Source organism: Atractosteus spatula, chromosome 3, assembly GCF_055471065.1.
Source record: "Atractosteus spatula isolate fAtrSpa1 chromosome 3, fAtrSpa1.hap1, whole genome shotgun sequence".
NCBI classification, from domain to species: domain Eukaryota; kingdom Metazoa; phylum Chordata; class Actinopteri; order Semionotiformes; family Lepisosteidae; genus Atractosteus; species Atractosteus spatula.
In genome coordinates this window covers 64,943,097-64,961,600 of record NC_142708.1, presented here as the reverse complement: position 1 = coordinate 64,961,600, position 18,504 = coordinate 64,943,097, and the positions used below count along the sequence as shown (strand labels likewise).

The 18,504-nt window shown below is 46.3% G+C and overlaps 1 protein-coding gene and 1 pseudogene across 2 annotated transcripts; both read right to left on the bottom strand.

Moving 5' to 3' along the window:
- Positions 1–6,900: 6,900 nt before the first annotated feature.
- Positions 6,901–8,865, bottom strand: LOC148838174 (zona pellucida sperm-binding protein 4-like). Its single transcript, XM_088911495.1, has 9 exons — positions 8,652–8,865; positions 8,382–8,569; positions 8,205–8,302; positions 8,002–8,129; positions 7,734–7,923; positions 7,502–7,649; positions 7,342–7,420; positions 7,109–7,234; positions 6,901–7,031 (listed from the first exon to the last, which is right to left on the bottom strand). The coding sequence occupies exons 1-9, from the start codon at positions 8,863–8,865 to the stop codon at positions 6,901–6,903; spliced, it is 1,302 nt and encodes a 433-aa protein (XP_088767621.1).
- A 2,661-nt stretch (positions 8,866–11,526) lies between these two features.
- Positions 11,527–17,286, bottom strand: LOC148838173 (zona pellucida sperm-binding protein 3-like; annotated as a pseudogene). Its single transcript, XR_016090831.1, has 11 exons — positions 17,252–17,286; positions 16,337–16,346; positions 13,592–13,798; positions 13,398–13,516; positions 13,206–13,309; positions 12,798–12,975; positions 12,606–12,723; positions 12,442–12,525; positions 12,253–12,385; positions 11,778–11,912; positions 11,527–11,660 (listed from the first exon to the last, which is right to left on the bottom strand). The product of XR_016090831.1 is annotated as a zona pellucida sperm-binding protein 3-like (transcript).
- Between the last annotated feature and the right edge of the window lie 1,218 nt (positions 17,287–18,504).

Here is an 18,504-nt window from a genome sequence, read left to right as displayed (position 1 = left end):
AATAGCCAAAAACTGTCAGTAGCTGTGGGATTAAAAACAAGCCAGCTCTAAAATCAAAGTCATGCGCTGTGCTTTAACACTGCTGGATAACCCGAACGAGTGATTGGAAACGTCTTACTTTGGTCAGAATGAGCTATTCAATGAAAACTAGCTCCATCTTAAAAGCCTAGTGATGCCACTTCATCACTGATGAAGATTTATTATTTGTGTAGATATATTAATTTTGTGGTATTTGATCATTGATATAGATAATTGATATTGAATGAAATAGATTTGTGTGGCACAGAGTCCTCTCCTTCAACACCTAGCTTGCAGCAAGGCATTAAGAAATTAAGAAACTTTGATTGCAGCAAGGTTAAGAAACTGATAAAAATTTAAAAATAATAGGGGAAAGGGGCAATTTCAAGTCCATTCCCAGGGAAAAGGCAAAAACATAATTAAACGTTTCAACTAACCCTAAAGATCCTAGCTTTATACAGTACTCTGTAAAAGGAAGCTTTGTAAGGAATGGATTCTTAGAACATGCAGCAGAACAGGGCTGTTGTGAAGGCTTGCTTTTCTTATGTTGTAGAAAAAGCACTGGATGGTGAGGACTGGAAGCAGGTAGATAAAAGGGATTTTTGAGTAATCTCCTCGATAAACACATTTTAAGCTCTGGGATACCATTGAAAACAGGTAAAAACTTGTCCATTGCATGATGATGTTCTTTCTTTAGAAACATCTTATGCCATTCATATATATGGAATTTTCTGTGCCTTTTTAGGTTAGTCTCTCCTAATTGTGTGCATGTGTTATGTTATCCAAAAAGGGGCTTAACTGTAAATTCTCTTTGTTTTGCAATGGACACTGAACTCACACACTGGCTTCCAGACATACACAATTAATGTATTCATGTGCAAATGGCAATCAGGCAAACCATAATTAATCACTTAACAGCATTCAGTGTGATTAGAAAACAAACAGGGTTAAGTCTGGCATTGCATTCACATACAGCTTGAGCCATATTAAGTAAAGAAAACATGTAATTGGTCCTTGTGTCATGGACGTCCAAAGGGACTACCCGAGGGCAGCAGGAGAGCGGAAAAAGACCCATATGCGTAGCGGCGAGACAGGAAAAAGGCCCGGGCTCGTAGTGCAAAGAGTTCAGGAATGCCGAATAGAAACCTATGCCCTCAGGTAGCGGACGTGGGGCGACCTGGTGCTAGGCGGGTCTCAGGACATCCGAACGTCAATGCTGAGCCATGGCAGAGTGCAAGACCCGGAAATATATAGCCCAAGAGAAAGAGAGGGACCGGAAGGACAGCAGACCAGAAACTAGGGACAGGACAGAGAAGGAGCGCCCTCTGGCTACAGAGGGCGTGACACCTTGTGAGTGTCCTTATAAAGTTATGAATATTCAAGACTGTTAGAAAGCACTTTGTTTTCAGTATAAATTACTGATATGTAAAAAATGTTCAGATTAAAATGAAAATGAATGAAGAGAAGAATCAAAGAGAGTCTTTCTTATTCTTCTGTGTTGCCCATTGGTAGAAACATGGCTGGTAACCAGAAGCTGAGTGAAGAAGGGTGTGCACACGTCAGAGAGATTTCGTAATAGCAAAACGTGAAGGTGGGAAAATGCATCCAAAGTAAAGAAAACTAAAAAAAACTATTGACTGATCTGCAGTAGTGCTACTGCGATGAGAAACATTTTTTTTTCTAATAACTTCAGCTGTAATGACTCATACTAAAATAAGTTCTGTTGTATTTTCACAGGATACTCCCAATAGAGAAGCATGTGTATTGGGAAATAATTGGCAGGGCAGGGCAGGTTTGACACAGACAAGTTGCTGCTCTCAGAAAAACCCAGTCTGGCAGAGAGGCTGAGTGTGTATGTGTTGGAGACAGAAGATTAGATTGGGAGTGCTTGCAAGAGAGGGGAGGGGCATTTTTACTAGAATGAGAGTCTGAGAAAAGCACAAAATATAGATGTGTGAGTCACACATCTGCAGTGAAAGCTATACAATAGAAAAAGCAACACAGAATTAATTTTGGTTTTATCTAAAGTAATATTCAACCCTTACTGCAGCTCGATTCACTTGTCTTCATTCATGTTGAATAAGCATTTTCATTGAATTTAAAATGCTTCTCGTCACAGGGATGTGTTATACTGCTAGCTGAGAGTTACAGTATTCCATTTAAACTTCCTGCTGGTGACAGTTCATATTGAACGTGGGTTCAAAGGCACTACTTTGTCTCCTGCTTCCTACTTTACTTCACCCCATGCTAAATAAGCCTCGCATGGCTCTCTACTGTTTTCACTGTTGAGACTGCTCTTTGTCCCACTAACTACCCTTAAAAGGAAAAAAACTCCTTTGCAAAATTCATTAGCATTAGAGAGCACAATTAAAGGGGGAGGCAGTGATGTCACAGAACTTTGAATTTACTTTACTGAAGTCACCAAACTAAAGCTTAATACTGTTTGTAGCTTATTTCTATTAATTTGCTTCTTTTGTAGGCTCACTTTCTTGCAATCATACAAAATCCCTTCATTGTCTCTTTTTTAGTAATACTGGCATTTTGTTATTGCTATGATTAAAATTATTATAATAATTCCTTACACTTATATAATGCTCTTCTTGACACTCCACTAAAAGTGCCTTACAGGTAATGGGGACTCCTGTCCACCATCACCCATGATGAGGGTGGATGATGCTATAACAGCCATAGTGTACTAGTATGCTCAGCACACACCAGCTCTCAGTGGGGAGGAGAACAGAGTGCTGAAGCCAGTCCAGAGATGGGGATTATTAGGAGGCAATGATTGGTAAAGGCCAGTGGGAAATTTGGGCAGGACACCCCTACTCTTTTCTAGAAATATCCTTGGATTTCAAATGACCGTGGAGAGTCAGGACCTCGGTTTTATGTCTCATTCTTAGGACGGCACCCTTTTTATAGTATTGTGTCCCAATCACTGCACTGGGGCTTTAGAATCCACATGGACCGCAGGGTGAGCACACTCTTGCAAAATTCTGCCTTTTCAACACCGTATTAAAAAAATACCACGTCTTGTCAGTTACCAGAATATGTAGAGCAGATGAGTCAGTCATTCAGTAAATAACTTGTTGTTGCATGTTACTCAGAAAGCATTAGGTACTCCTATTCTGTGGAGAAGAAAATAAAATGTCATGAATATCTGCTGTAAAATGTAGTATTAATGTCTTAGTGCATGACTTACTGTATGCCTTCAACCTAGTTGCACCTGAATGTTACCGTTTACATAATAACCATAAGCAGGGCCAGCCCTAGCTTTTTGGGGGCCCTAGGCAAGATCTTGGTAAAGAGGCCCCTCCAGATCATGATTTGTGCATTCACTACTATGATCAGCTCCCAGCCCATCCTTATTGTACTATTTAGAACAATTAAATGAATGAATTATATACTATAACTAGAAAATTGTCACGATTGTCATCCCTCCTCTAGTATTTTAGTTTCATTATCACGTACACCTGCCCCTTGTTCCTGCCCCTGTTATTTAAACCTCGTGCCTCTGAAGCTCAGGGCTCTGCATTGGAATACGGATGTCCGGAGGCCCACCTAGCATCAAGTCGCCTTACGTCCGTGGCTTGAAGGCTTAGGCTTCTGAACAGTGTCCTGACCAGCTGAGTCCAGTGTTCAGAGTGCCTGACCTCGTCGATCCATTTTTTAACTTCCTTGTCCCTGATCCTGTTCCTGTTTTTATTCTTGTCATGTCTTGTCTTGGATGGATCACCGGGTTTTGGATTTTGAACTGCTTCCTGATTTGCCCTTTGGACTGTTTTGGACTTGTACGCCTGCGCTCGCCCCATGCACCTGGATCACTGTCTGCACTGCCCCCTGTTTGCCATCCCTTCCATTCCTCACCGCGTTTTCCCTGTAGCCCTTCTCCAGTCACTTCTGGATTATACCGTCTGCACAGGGTCCTAAACTACGCAGTTCACGGGAGTCGGGACCAGCTCCCGTTACAAAAAATGTTTTTTTAACCAGCTTTGAAAAACACATGATAACTTACAAATGAAAACAAGAAGTACACAGTTTACAAAGACAGCATGTATTTTAACATGGAAAGTAATTTGCTTTGTTGAGAGGTCTCTGTGAACTCTGTACACACTTGTTCTGCTGAAGCTGCAATATTTTATAAGGTGGACATTCAGAACAGGTTTGAACTGGATTGGAAGAATGCTGGACACAAGGGCTACTATGTAATTCTATACTGTTATACAGGAACGTGTGCTACGAACCTAAGTAGCCAATTGCATTAAAAGAAGTTATCTTTAGCAAATAGGGGATTAAGAAGATGTGCGTGATTTTGGAACACTGCCAATCTGATGAGCACAGTGAAGCGTGATAGATGACAAGTATTTAAGGACTGTTCTAGTTTAAGTACTCTGAGAAATATACACAGAGCATCTCTGTGTGTTTCACTCTCATGCAGATTGAATAAAAACTTATTTTAATTTCTGAGATGGACTCCTGTCTTTTAAGAGGAAGCAGGAAAAATGTCTCCAACACCTGAACTGTAACTTCTAGTAAAAAACCTCAAGTAGTCTGCAATGGAACAAGTAATAGAATTATTCCATGCTGAAAAGGGAAGAAAGAAAACACAACGTTTCGACTGTGGAGCCTTCTTCGGGTGTCTTACTTGTCTTGTCCCACCTGAACTACTTCAACCTCAAGTAGTCTACTGTATGTGTCTGTCTAGAAAATCTGGCTTGTCTACCATTCATTAGTTACATGGATCTGATCGACACAAAACCAAATGAAATGCAAATGAATTATTACAGTGACTTGATCTGTCGCACCTCCGTTTATCCTGTTCTTTTCTTCACTTCCTTTACTCAGCGCCTGATATACGCAATTTTGGACGTGTGTTACCATTTGCAATCACATAATTTTAATTATAAACCATTACAACACAGAATGCAACGCAAGTAAAAAAATCACTTGTAATGTTTCATTAAATGTTAGATGTAGATGTCATGACAGATTAATAAACTGATCATCACAGTATTTACTACTTTCAAAAATGAAATTAATAGCATTCGGTTTAGAAGCAGCTGAAACCGCACAGATACTCATCTTACAACAAAGAGTCATTTACTACATAGTGAAATAAACTGCTACACTTACATTCACAACTAATAATATTGTAATGACCATGGGGTTTGATACAGAAAAAAGCAGGCTTAGGACTGGGGAAGGGGTCTAACAACACATTTATTAACCAGAAGCGAGGAAAGGTACCCACACAGGGGACAGAGGTTACAGCACTGCACCATCACTAAAAGACATCAACAGAAGAGGTTGTCTGCCAAACTCCGTCACACTATATACAGTCCCGTAGTCCCACCTCCAGGTGCTGTTCTCAGCCCGCCTTGCATGAGCATGGCTAAAGTGACCGCCGTGGCGCTACAATATTATAATTTATAACAAACTTTAACAGTCTAGATTAGCAAAGCAGCAACAGAAAGAGCCACTGGAGGGAAATTGTTTCATATTTATGAAAGGTTCCGATGAAAAATATTTTGTGTTGCACATTAAGAGGGGCCCCTGGTTGCCTTAGGGCCCTGGGCAGTTATCTAGTTTGTCGTTAAGCCAGCAGCTAAATCACCCTGCAGCTCACAACTGACAACCCACTGAGGCTCAGCAGGTGTGACCCTGGTGGTCAGTACCTGGATGGGAGACCTCCTGGGAAAAACGAAGGAGGCTTCTGGAAGAGGTGTTAGTGGAGGCAGCAGGGGGCGCTCACGCTGTGGCCTGTGTTGGTCCTAATGCCCCAGTATAGCGACAGGGACACTAGACTATAAATGCTATGCCTTCCATCGGATGAGACGTAAAACCGAGCTCCTGACTCTGTGGTCATTAAAAATCCCAGGGGGTGTAACCCTGGGGTCCTGGCCAAAATTCTCCTTGGCCTTTACCAAACAGGGCCTCCTAATAATCCCCATCTATGAACTGGCTTTATTACTCTGCTCTCCTCCCCACTGATAGCTGATGTGCAGTGCGCATTCTGGCACACAGCTGTCACTTCGAAAACAGCGTTTCGGCCATGGAGCCTCCTCGAAGGCAGAATAAGTGTGAAATGAAACCTCCAGTTCAATTCACACCTCTTGCTTGGCCTCTCTTTCTGTCCCCTGCTCTTTCCCCTCCTCTCTCCCAGCCATTGTTCTCCCACTACATTACCTTTGCCTCTCACCCCTGAACAAGGCTCCACAGCCAAAAAGTTGTTTTCCTTCCAGCATGGAAGGAATTTATTACTTGTTCCAAAGTTTAGTAATACTGCCCACTGCACCTCTCCCCCACCCCAAACCTCCCCTTGAAATCATGTCATTTATCCGATCATAAATGTCGATATTTACAAGTGAGAAACTCAAACTACTTTATTTATATAATTGTTCATGGACCAGTGTCTCCCAAGTGAACTCCCAGGTACCCCAAGTCCAATCCCGCCACTTCCATTTCTCTTCAGAGAACAGAAGCCAAGACCACAGATTATTCCGCTCTAAAGCCACTTCCTGGATTGCATGACATCAGTCCTGTGTGAGGAGCAGGCAGTACTGCCGCAGTAAGTGGAGGTACGAAATGGGCTCCCCTACAGTCGCTGCAAGGGGAACAGCACTGCCCACGACTCCAAGCAGCACCTGCAGTATTAATTACCTTCCTCAGCGGTCAGATTACCGAGACGAAGGAGAGGGAGCAGCCTGTTTCAGAGCTGGATGCAGAAAAGCCCTCTTACTGCAATAATCATTACATTGATCTGTTAAGCAGTGTTTTTGCCACCATTCCTTCTAGAGAGAGTATGCAGCTGTAAGCGTCTTAGACATCATTAAGAAAGTGAAAAAGAAAAAGGCTGAGGAGGACCAGAGTTCACTTCTCTCTTTATTATGCTCCAGTTACAGCTTTGTTCTGTGTACAAGGTCTGAATCTCCACACAGCTACCAGCAGCAGAGCAGAGACCACAAGCACAGTGGAGGCAGCTACTGCCAGCAAACCATAGCTGAAGACCTGGGGCACTGAGGAGAGAGCAGGCAGCAGTCAGTACACAGCCAGAGCAACACGCCAACACCGCTCACACAGCAGAGCCTCTCACCTTCAGACCAGAGCTGATGCGCTTCACCCTGGGCTGGGAGCTCAGAGGCAGTCAGGATCACTTCTCCACTAGAGACCACTGCAGTGTCTTTGGAGGAGCCCCCGCGTGCTGCAGCAACTGCCCTTCCTGGAAGAGGAACAGAAGAACTGCTGGGAGGACCGACGACCAGGATTCAGCAGCCAACAGCTACCCCTCAGCTGGAGCACTGGAGCCGACATGCGACAGGTACTCACTCCTCCTGCTGATGCAGGTTGGGACACAGCGGTCAGTAGCAGTAGGCTGGCACACCGCTGCACTGCAGTGGATGTAGACCTGGAGAGAGCAGAGCAGGGGTGAGAGAAGGTCAGCTGCCCTGGGGCATCAAGATGGTGCCTCCCAGCCACGGCTCCTTACCGTCTCCTTCAGGGGGAGCTGGGAGGCAGGGTCCACAAAAGTGAACATCCGGACCATGAAGCGCTGGTAGTGCGTTGGGTACAGCAGCCCTGAGGAGCCGCCCACAGGGATCAGAGTGGTCTGGTAGTCGTCATCTCTGTATGGGCACCTGCAGCAGGAGGAGCAGGGTGAGAGCTCTGCCAGCAGGGGTCAGCAGTGGGGAATCCAGCAAGAGCTACAGAGGACAGGTTACCCAGCAACCAGGAGGCTCCACTGGGGCTGGCTCAGAGGGCTTGGGGTGGAAGTGGCCCAGCAGTCTCCCAGCGTCAGGACAATATTGGGATCCGTCCTCTGCAAGATGTGAACCTCCACATACACAGGATCCTGCAGGACCTTGGTCACAGGGTAGTCACCCTCGCTGTAGTAGGAGTCATACTGCTCTCCTGAGGAGGAGGAGGGAGCTTTAGCACTATTTCACCCTGCAGGGCAGCCGAGCAGAGCTGAAGGCTCAGCAGAGGTACCTCTTGCCAGTTGGAGCTCCACACGGAGAGGTCCTGGGGACACTGCTGGAGGGGGTGGAGAGACCGTATAGACCACTGCCTGCAGAGGAACCAGCTCATCATCTGCATACTTGCACTGGAAGAACAGCCTGCAGGAAGAAGCCGGCCATCAGGAACTGGCACAGGCCGAGGGGAGCCGAGGAAGGAGAAGGCAACCTGCCCACCTGTAGGCACTGTCCCTCGTGATGGAGCCATCAGGTCCCGGCCTCACCTCGAAGCTGGAGTTCATCAGGTTCTCATACACTACAGCACCAGCCTCCACCTGGAACAGGGGTGGGGACATGACGGGCACAGCCTGCACACGCTGGCGCTCTGGGAACAAGACACTGGCTGCAACTCACCCTCATCCTGGTGCCACAGGCACTGACTGGGAACTTGAACATGGCAAAGCCAGCAGTGGTGCCAACAGGGCCACAGGCTGCACTGCCACCCCCCAGCAGACTGACCGAGTCCAGGCTCAGCGGAGGGCTGGTGGCATTCCTGGACACCACAACCACAAACTGACCATCCCTGGTGCACTGCACAGTCACTGAGGGGATACAAAGGCTGGATTCAGTCCCAGTATAAAAAAAGGAATCCTGCTCCGAAATGCGCAGGTTACACAAACCCACCGTCATTCCCATAGTAGCAGCGCCTCTGGCTTGTCTGATCAAAGCAACAGTTTCCTGCTTCACAGTCGGCTCTCGTGATGGTCGGGTCTCCACACACCACCTTGTCATTATCGCTCACCAGACATTTCTGATTCTGGGCTAGAGCCACATCCAGCAACACAAAAAGCAAGGCACACAGACTCCACACTTTCCCACTGACCCCAGACTTCTCCATGGCGGAACTCGGAGAGAAACTAGAGGAAAGCCGCGCTCAGCGCCTTAAGTTCTCTCTGCGCGCTGATCGGCTGAGCTCGGCGATTGGACAGCAGCAGGCTGAAGCGGGCGCACGAGGAGCTCAGACGCTCTGCGCGTCTCCAGGGTCAGGAATTGAGTCCAGGTGCGCAGATCGCTCTGCTGGTTCTCTCCAGCGTCATTCTTAAGAATTGTCTTCATCCGTGATGTGTTAACAAGTGAGGAAACAGAACCTCAGCGGTGATTTTGAAATCCAATTAAAATCAGCACTGCTTAAAATTGCACATCATTGGGCTGCTAATATATTTGGATGTTTGAGCCAGGAATCGTTTGATCTTGCTTATGCGACTGGTTTAAAGAAACACGACTCGAAACTGCTTCGATTCATTTGGAGCAGAGCGTTACCATACTGTACACTGCTCCGAAGTCCGTATGAAAAGGCGCGTGACCAGGCTGAACGCGACTTCATGGCGTCACACTGTTTCGAAATGCTTCAAATGTTTTGCCGGGATTCGGCATAGGAAAAATTAAGAGCAAGCTGGTGATCTGGGATCACAACATTTTGACCCAATACACATAAATGGAAAGTACAAAAATATATCTCTGTTCAACGATTTGTGATTGGGTGCTACCTGTCATCACCTCATTTGCCACACCCTCGAAAAGTTTTAAACGTTATATAAAGCCTGTCTAAGCCTCGTTTTTTTCGCGAAGTCTTGCCTCAACCTCCTGAGTGTCTTGTACTGAGCCGTGTTCTTACTGAGAGCCTGTTTTCCTGCCTCCACCTAGTTTCTTTCTTTGACTCCGAGCCTGCCTAGTCCACAGTACCCTGGGAGCTCCTGTTTGAACCTTTGCCTGTACACTGACCTTGATTTGTGAGAATTCTTAACAAATAGGACCTCTGCTTCGTAAGAATGATAGCAAATCATAACTTAAAAAGTACTGCACTGAAACCTTTGTGGAAAGCAATAGCAGAAATAAAGATGAAGGTAAAACGCTTAAATCAAGTGCCATCAGTAACAAGGGAGGCGAGATCAGCAAAGCTGTGAAGATGGGAAAGTTTGATCGAAAACGTTCTAGAACTGTGCCTGTATTGTGGACCTCAGGTATGCTTTAATCCGCTTGAGCTCTGAGGAGAGCGGCTACAGGTTGAATTCACACCTCCATTTAGTAAAATACTGGAGAAGCCGCACGGAAAGCAATGCGTTTTAAGGCGCATTGCATAATCGCTGAACTGTGCTTTCACGCTTTTGTCTGGGTAGGGCCGATTTGTAGACATACGGCATGTGTACAGTTGCGGCAAACGAGAATCTGCTAACTTCTAGTAAGAAAGACCTCGAATAGTCGACGTCTCTAGCTTGACAATGGGTCATGTCTACCGTTTGTTAGTTACATGGATGTAACGGACCCCAACCCAAATGAAATACATATGATTACATTTTATGCATTATTACAATGGCTGGTTTCGGCGTTCCCCTCTTTCGAGATCTCTTATCCCGATTTTCTTTTCTACGCTTCAGAAACAAATTACGATCTCAATGCTAATGGGCCATTTTTGGACATTCGTATCCTCCGCAGCAGCAACAGAAAGAGGTAGCAGAAGGAATTTTCCACTCGCATCTCAACATGATGCATCATGTTTGAGACACACAGGAAGCTGGAGGATCTTGCGGCGGTTTTCAGCCTTCGTTTACATCTCTTCTGCTCATGCAAGCCAATTTTGTTTAGGCTCTTGTCTTAGCCGGTACTGTGTATTAGAACGAAAGCCTAAGTACAATACTGTTTAGAAAAACCTAAACTCCATCCACACACTTAGTTTGATAATACTGTAGAGCCATGCGGACGCAGGGCGGGCTGGAAAGAGCACTTGGGGGGCGGGACTAGGGGACTGTACTGTATATAGGGGGATAGAGGCTGGAAACAGGCTCTTCCCTTCGTGTCTGTTAGTGTAGGTGTAGCGCTGTAATCCCTGTCCCTGTGTGTGCGTGTACCTTTCCCCGAGTCCTACGCCCGCTCCATTCGGTACCGAACGAACATTTTCACCTCATAACGAAGTAAGAAAGTCAGATCCCTTAAAACGTGTTACTCCATAAAATCAAAGAAAACGAGAACCATATCAGGCGTCTCAGTGACCGTAAAGAGCCTCACATGGCAACCCTATAAACGTGGCTGCCTTGTGGCTCTCCTCTAGCGTTCATAAAAGGATGCTGTGTCAACTAGAACCTGAATTAGAAGCAAAATCAACCGTCCATGTGCTGCTGGCAGGGGACGTGTAACAGCCTGGAGTCCAGGCTGCTCCCGTGAGTACTACAGCAGCGGTGAACAGTGAAGCAGCCATCATCAGCTGCAGAGAAGCTCCCCACCCGTAGCATCTACTCTACAGAGTGGAGCTGCAGTTAAATGCCAAGCATCTGCACAAGAAAGGCTGTCAGACTAGCTGAAAGCCACTGGAGCCAGTGCAGTAACAGCCCAAGCCCACCAGGGATTGTTCACCCTCTGCCCACAGTGCTTGTGGCAAAGACACTGAACAGGGTAGCATGATGAGGACATGAGAGGTCAGCGCAATAAGCAGGTGGCAAGATCTATTGCACTGGATTAAGAAAGGAACAAGTATCACACAGAGAGACAGTTTCCAATCCCTCCTTTATTTCTCCATCACAAACAGCTCAGTGGATTTGCTCTGCAGTCTCCTGTAAAGGACAGTCCCCAGCACAGCCACACAGACCAGCCCCACCACTGCCCCCAGAGCAGCCAGGATCACAGGCTCAGCAGACACTCCTGGAAAGAGAGGACAGGTTAGCTCACACTGCTCTACCATAGAGATGCTTTTAGACCAGTTCAGTCCCACTGACACTCCACTCAGTATACAGGTTGGGTACTAAAGGCTTCCTCTACCTGTTGCATCACCTTCCTCCTGTGCTCTCAGCTGAGACCTCCGACCTTTCACCTCTGCTGGGCTGTCAACAGCCTGCTCTCCCAGCACAAACAGAGGACCAACTGTGGCATCGCCTTCCCACTCAGCAGCTGCAACTGGAAGGAATTCTGGATTGAAATACCTACAGCATTCACTTTCACATAAGCCTGACCAGGATTTAAGGAGCATGTTGGAGGGAAGGACACCCTTTGTAACGCTCCTTTTCATGTCGCAATCCAGAGAACAGTTGCAGTCCGACATTTTGCCTATATTCCCCAAGAATAAGAGCAGGAGGGATCGTGTACAGCATACAGTTCCACGGTTTTCTATGAAGACTTCTGCTCACAATCCCTCAATGTACCAATGTTCATACTACTGGAGTGGAACACTAGCATCTACAAGAACTAGAAGCCCCTCTCCTCATTTTGAGAAACCACAAGCAAGAGAGAGTCTCACCCTCTTTAGATCCCAGATCCCTCTTCATTCTCATCCAGTGCCTGGATTTGGTAGTAGGACAGCTGGAGTCACAGCAGCTGCACACCTGATCACTCCCATCCACAGACCGCCACCTACAGCAGGACAGGCATCACTGCAGACACCCGCATCAGAGCACATTGCAGCCAACACCCTCCTCCTCACTTACACATTCCCAGTAGTGTAGCAGGCCTTGTTCAGGGAGTCCACACTCTGGGAAGCAGCAGTCACCTTCAGAAGGCAGGTGATGTAGATCTGGAACAGCACACCTTCAGTCAGAGGCTCCACTGCAGCTAAACCTCCTCACAGCCCAGAGGCCACAGGAAGACACTCACTGAGCTCCTGGCATCTTGATAGAACCTGAAGGCATCCAGCTTCATCCTCAGCTTGCTGTCCTGGGGTCTTGGCATGAACTGAGAACTGGAGCCTGTTGTTTTGGCATCAGTCAGGCACCTGGGGGAGAGGGGAGGTCATTGCAAGTGCACCGTCTGCACAGCAGTTCCTCCATCAGAAGGCACAGGACTCACCCGTGATTCTCAATGAAGGCATATCTGGGGGTAGAGGTCTGGTCAGGCACCAGGGTGGCCACACAGCTGTCCACAAAGAGCCGGAGGGGCTGGTGGTCGGCCTGGCTGACGGAGGCTTCAATATTCAGGACGTCCCCCAGGTAGAACACGTTGGAGGTCCTTGGGGAGCTCCAGTCATCTAGCATTGGAGAGGAGCCATTACTCATGGCGACGAATAGGTCCAGCAGGAAAATAGCAGAGAACCAGATGAACGTCTCCCAAATACAGATCCCTTCAAAGAGCTCCGGTTACTGGGAGCAAGCCTTCATAGACCCCCAGTCAAGCCAATTCAACAAAGCAATCTTCTCTAGCAGACATCCCCAGTGCGAAAGGGAGTCTTGCTGCACCTCTCCCTACAGGAGCACATACCAGCCATGAGCACCAGGGAGAAATCCAGGACATCCTCCGCAGACTTGGTGGAAGTGTAGGGGACCCAGGTGGGCTTCAGGGCGCTGCTGCTCACATTGTAAAACCTGGGAAAGAGACTCCGGCAGAGTGACACGGTCCTTATTCAGCCCTGGAGCTCCGTGGACCCTGCAGGACAGCAGATGCCTCCCTCACCTCATGTAGCGACACTCAATACCGACAACGGCGCCATTAGTTCTCACGATGGGGGTGTTGGCAATCGCCCGCGGGGTGTAGTTGAGAGAGAAGCTGTACACTAGCTCCTCTGGCGCGCTCTAGGAGAGAAGCGACAGGTGAAGCAGGCACACCATTAAAATACGAAGCTAGAATGTCAAAGCCGGACACCCTACCGTCAGCGAACTACGACACGCCTGCAGCTCGGACTCGAAGATCAGGACCTGCGCCGCGTCGTCTTGCCTTGTGGCCGCACAGTCTCCCAGACTGACGTCCGAGGAGTTGATCAGCTGACCGGTACCGAACAGGTCTCTCCTGACTTGCACCACGATTTGACTCTCCCCGCACGCTACCTACACAGCGCGCCCGAGCGGCGTATCCTGCTGTGGAAACCGAGGAACGTCGTAAAACACAGCCCCCTTGTGCGTGATACCGGTTCGCCGTCCGGGAGCTGAGCGCCATGTAGCGGCGTCACAGAAACGCCCGAACACCAAGAAGCTGAAGAGAGAAATGCCCGAAACCCACATTTTGCTTCCCACAGAGAACAAATCCACGATAGCTACTGTTTGCCAAGTACGTCTTTTTAAAGGCACACGGATATTCTCTCTTAATGAGGTTCAGGTTTGCCGACAGAGAAAGCAGATTCTCACGGGAACAAACTCAGTGTCCGCTCGTACTGAGGAGCCCGGATAGAGCGCGGGAGTCGGGGAAGATCAGAGCAGCGATCATGAAACAATAGGACCGGTGATGTTTTACGTATTCTTTTATTTAATGTTTCCATTTTCTCCGGCTGAGTCAGTACGTTCTGTTGTAATTACGCATTATGATCCAATTTCTACCTTAAATGGCGTCATATCGTCCCAGTGCTGGCTGTGAAGACGTCCAGGGGGTGCACTTCGTTACCTTTCTTGAGGATTTTGAGAAAATAAAAATGTAAAACTACAGCAAAATCCAGTCCACCTCAGGCTAGGACTAAATCCCTGCTGATAACGTATTCTTAGTCAAATATGGTTTTGCCTTACTGTTCAATCACATAGGGCATTATGAAATTATAGAAAATGTAGGCAGGCCTTTCAATGTGTAGTTGTCTTATTTTACATTTCGTTTAACATGAATCCCAAATCCACTCAAATTACGTCTTAATTTGTGCTACACATGTGATTTCAGATCAATGAACTGATTAGTCGTGTTGCCGAGACAAACCCGCTACATTAGAGCATCAGAAAGCGAATGAGACAGTGTCGCGTAAGCAGGCGTGTGATCGAGAAGCCTGGGATGTTGGCGCTAGTGAAGGAGCTGCAGACAGACGAGAGAACACGTGTACTCTGTGCCTGCGGGCTGTCACTTGGCAGCCCACTAACACTAAGCAGGTGTGAGCCCGGTTAGTACCGGGATGGGAGACCTTCTCGGAAAAACTAAGGTTGCTGCTGGAAGAGGTGTTAGTGGGGCCAGGAGGGGGCGCTCACGCTGTGGCCTGTGTTGGTCCTAATGCCCCAGTATAGCGACGGGGACACTAAACTGTAAACACTATGCCTTCCTTTGGAAGGGACGTAAAACCGAGCTCCTGACTCTCTGTGGTCATTAAAAGTCCCAGTGGGTGTCTCAAAAACAGTAGGGGTGTAACCCCGCTGTCCTGGCCAAAATTCTCCTTGGCCTCTACCAATCAGGGCCTCCTAATAATCCCCATCTATGAACTGGCTTCATTACTCTGCTCTCCTCCCCACTGATAGCTGATGTGCGGTGAGCGTTCTGGCACACTGCTGTCGCCTCAAAAAAAGAAAAAACACAACGTTTCGGCCATGGAGCCTTCTTGAAGGCAGAATAGGTGTGAAATGGAACCTCCAGTTCATTTCACACCTCTTGCTTGGCCTCTTTCTGGCTCCTGCTCCCGCCTCTCACCCCTGAAGAGGGCTCCACAGCCAAAAAGTTTTCCTTTCAGCATGGAATGAATCTATTACTTGTTCCAAAATTTAGTAATACTGCCCCCCTCCTCAATTCCCCTTGAAATCATGGCATTTATGCGATCATGAATGTCGATATTTACAAGTGAGAAACTCAAACTACTTTATTTATATAATTGTTCATGGACCAATGTCTCCCAAGTGAACTCCCAGGTACCCCAAGTCCAATCCCGCCACTTCCATTTCTCTTCAGAGAACAGAAGCCAAGACCACAGATTATTCCGCCCTAAAGCCACTTCCTGGATTGCGTGACATCAGGCCTGTGTGAGGAGCAGGCAGTACTGCCGCAGTAAGTGGAGGTACGAAATGGGCTCCCCTACAGTCGCTGCAAGGGGAACAGCACTGCCCACGACTCCAAGCAGCACCTGCAGTATTAATTACCTTCCTCCGCGGTCAGATTACCGAGACGAAGGAGAGGGAGCAGCCTGTTTCAGAGCTGGATGCAGAAAAGCCCTCTTACTGCAATAATCATTACATTGATCTGTTAAGCAGTGTTTTTGCCACCATTCCTTCTAGAAAGAGTATGCAGCTGTAAGCGTCTTAGACATCATTAAGAAAGTGAAAAAGAAAAAGGCTGAGGAGGACCAGAGTTCACTTCTCCCTTTATTATGCTCCAGTTACAGCTTTGTTCTGTGTACAAGGTCTGAATCTCCACACAGCTACCAGCAGCAGAGCAGAGACCACAAGCAACAGACAAGAGAACATGTGTACTCTGTGCCTGCGGGCTGTCACTTGGTAGCCCACTAACACTAAGCAGGTGTGAGCCCGGTTAGTACCGGGATGGGAGACCTTCTCGGAAAAACTAAGGTTGCTGCTGGAAGTGGTGTTAGTGGGGCCAGCAGGGGGCGCTCACGCTGTGGCCTGTGTTGGTCCTAATGCCCCAGTGTAGTGACAGGGACTCTATACTCCAAAATAGGCACAGTTGTTTGGATGATATGTTATTATTATTAGTTTGCTTACGTTCGTCTGACTGTGGGACAAGTCAATAACAACAAAATTCACCAAGAGCACAAATTGGGCTCAGTAATCCAGGTTTACGAGTTCCATTTTGGGCCATGTCTAAAAGCCATGAAGTGATCGGAGACCACCAGGGAATATTGTGTTGCTGCTGATTGTAGTTATACATTAGATACTGCTGCTTCATGTGTTGTGTATCATTACCAATCTTTTTTCGATGGCTTCAACTTCAACGTCTTCTCAGTTCTTGCACAACCTGTTTCAAAATGGAGTACGTACGTTACCTGCTAATTTTTCACAAGATACTCGCGCGAAAGCTAATTTATTATGATACAGTATATTTACCAAGGGGGAAAAAGCAAAAGAAGAAATGAACCGTGCGTTGCGCAAACGTGATGCAACTTTCCAAAAAGGGTGATTGGTACAGATGCCTGAATTTCTCTCCCTGCCATAAGTGAATAGGAACTGGACGTTCAGAGTGAAATACTACACGGACTGATATTCAGGTAGGGTTGAGTGTCCTTGTTGATTGCTTATCATTTTGGAAGTGTGGCAGGCAGAAGTTTTAAACACTTTAAGTTTTTAAAATATGTGAACATAAGTAAGTATATTTTAGGTGTCAGTTGATTTTTTTTCATATTTTAACCGTTTCATAGAGGACTCGAGAACAAGACAGTACTTTTCTGTAGTTAAACTGAGATATCTGAATAGTTTGCCAATTCAGTTGTATCAGTTTTGCAGGAATACGACTGAATTACATTTTGTTTGTGTAAAATCAGACAGCGTGGACCTTCTTCAACAACAGTTTAAGTAATGTTATCATTCTGTGAGAGTCACTATTCCTAAAGTTTTTTTTTTCTGGATCTGATTTTTTTTATTGTGCTTTATTGAAAGAGAAAGACAGTGTGCGCCGCGTACCTGGTGCTAAACAGGTTCATGGACTTGCTGGGCATTTGCGTCTTAAAACGTTCTCTCGTCTTCTAGACTAAACTTTAAATGAGAGTTATAAATTACCGATTGCAACTATAATCTGTGAAATACAAAACAAGTCTAGTTTACATTATTTTTGCTTCTGTGTGTGAGGATAAAAGTGGGTTAGGGGTTCAATACTAAAATACCTGAAAAATATCGCAATATTCTCATTTTACGATTTCTAAACAAAATTACTTGTGACGGGTTCAATGCTAAACCTGATGAAAAGCTGGTTGAAAGGAGGCAGGCAGTGCAAAAAGCGAGACAAGAAGAATGTCGTTCTGGTAGGGAAGAGTACGCCTTTTTATTACACTGGGCGTGCTATTCACGAAGGCAGAGAAGAAACAGATGCTGCTTCGGAAAAAATCCCCGACAGGAGAGGGAGAGCAGGAGTCCTTGGTCCTTTTATGGTGGAGGCAGGAAAGGGGCATCCAGAGGGGAAAGAGCAGGGACACGGGAGCATTCCCGATTGCTATACAGTATGTATAAACGCTGTGTGATACTAAGTTATGTGGCCTTCGTGTCTTTCTTAAGTTAAAATCTTGGTGTAAGTTTTACTACTTTTATCATTTGAAGTGCATATTTGGAATTTTCCAAGGACATCTTTTTATTAAATGTGTAACGTTGCTTGTTTAAACCGCATTCTAGGGCTGTTTGGTGTTGAAATATTTCATCTTTAAGATGTGCTTAGTGTAACACCTTAGGCTTCTGTATGTCCAGAACCCTGCGGCTTATGTAGGCTGATGTGCATACAAAAGCACTCTACATCAGTACATAACCTCTGTGCTGCTTGTTAAAGCACAGAGTAGCCTAATTCCAGGTTACCTTAAGGATCTATTGCACATGTATAGTCCAGTGTTTAACCTCAGATCTCCCGACTCAGACCTTCTCACTAAGGCAAAGATTAGGCTCCACACCATAGCTTACGGAGCCTTCCTGATTGTAGCACCAGTTATGTGAAACTGCCAGCTTTCATCATTTAAAAAAATCTTTTAAAGACCAGACTTTTCTTTTAAAACTTTTCATGCGTAATTTAGTTTTAGGCCTGGTTTCACAAAGTGAATTTGCTGTTTTTCTTTTGTCTGTTTTGTGTGTTATAGTGCAAGGCTCTGACTTTCTTGAAAAGCATTCTGAAATAAAATTGTTTCTTGTACAATGGAGTTTGAAAATAAAGATATATTGATAAAATAATAAATGTA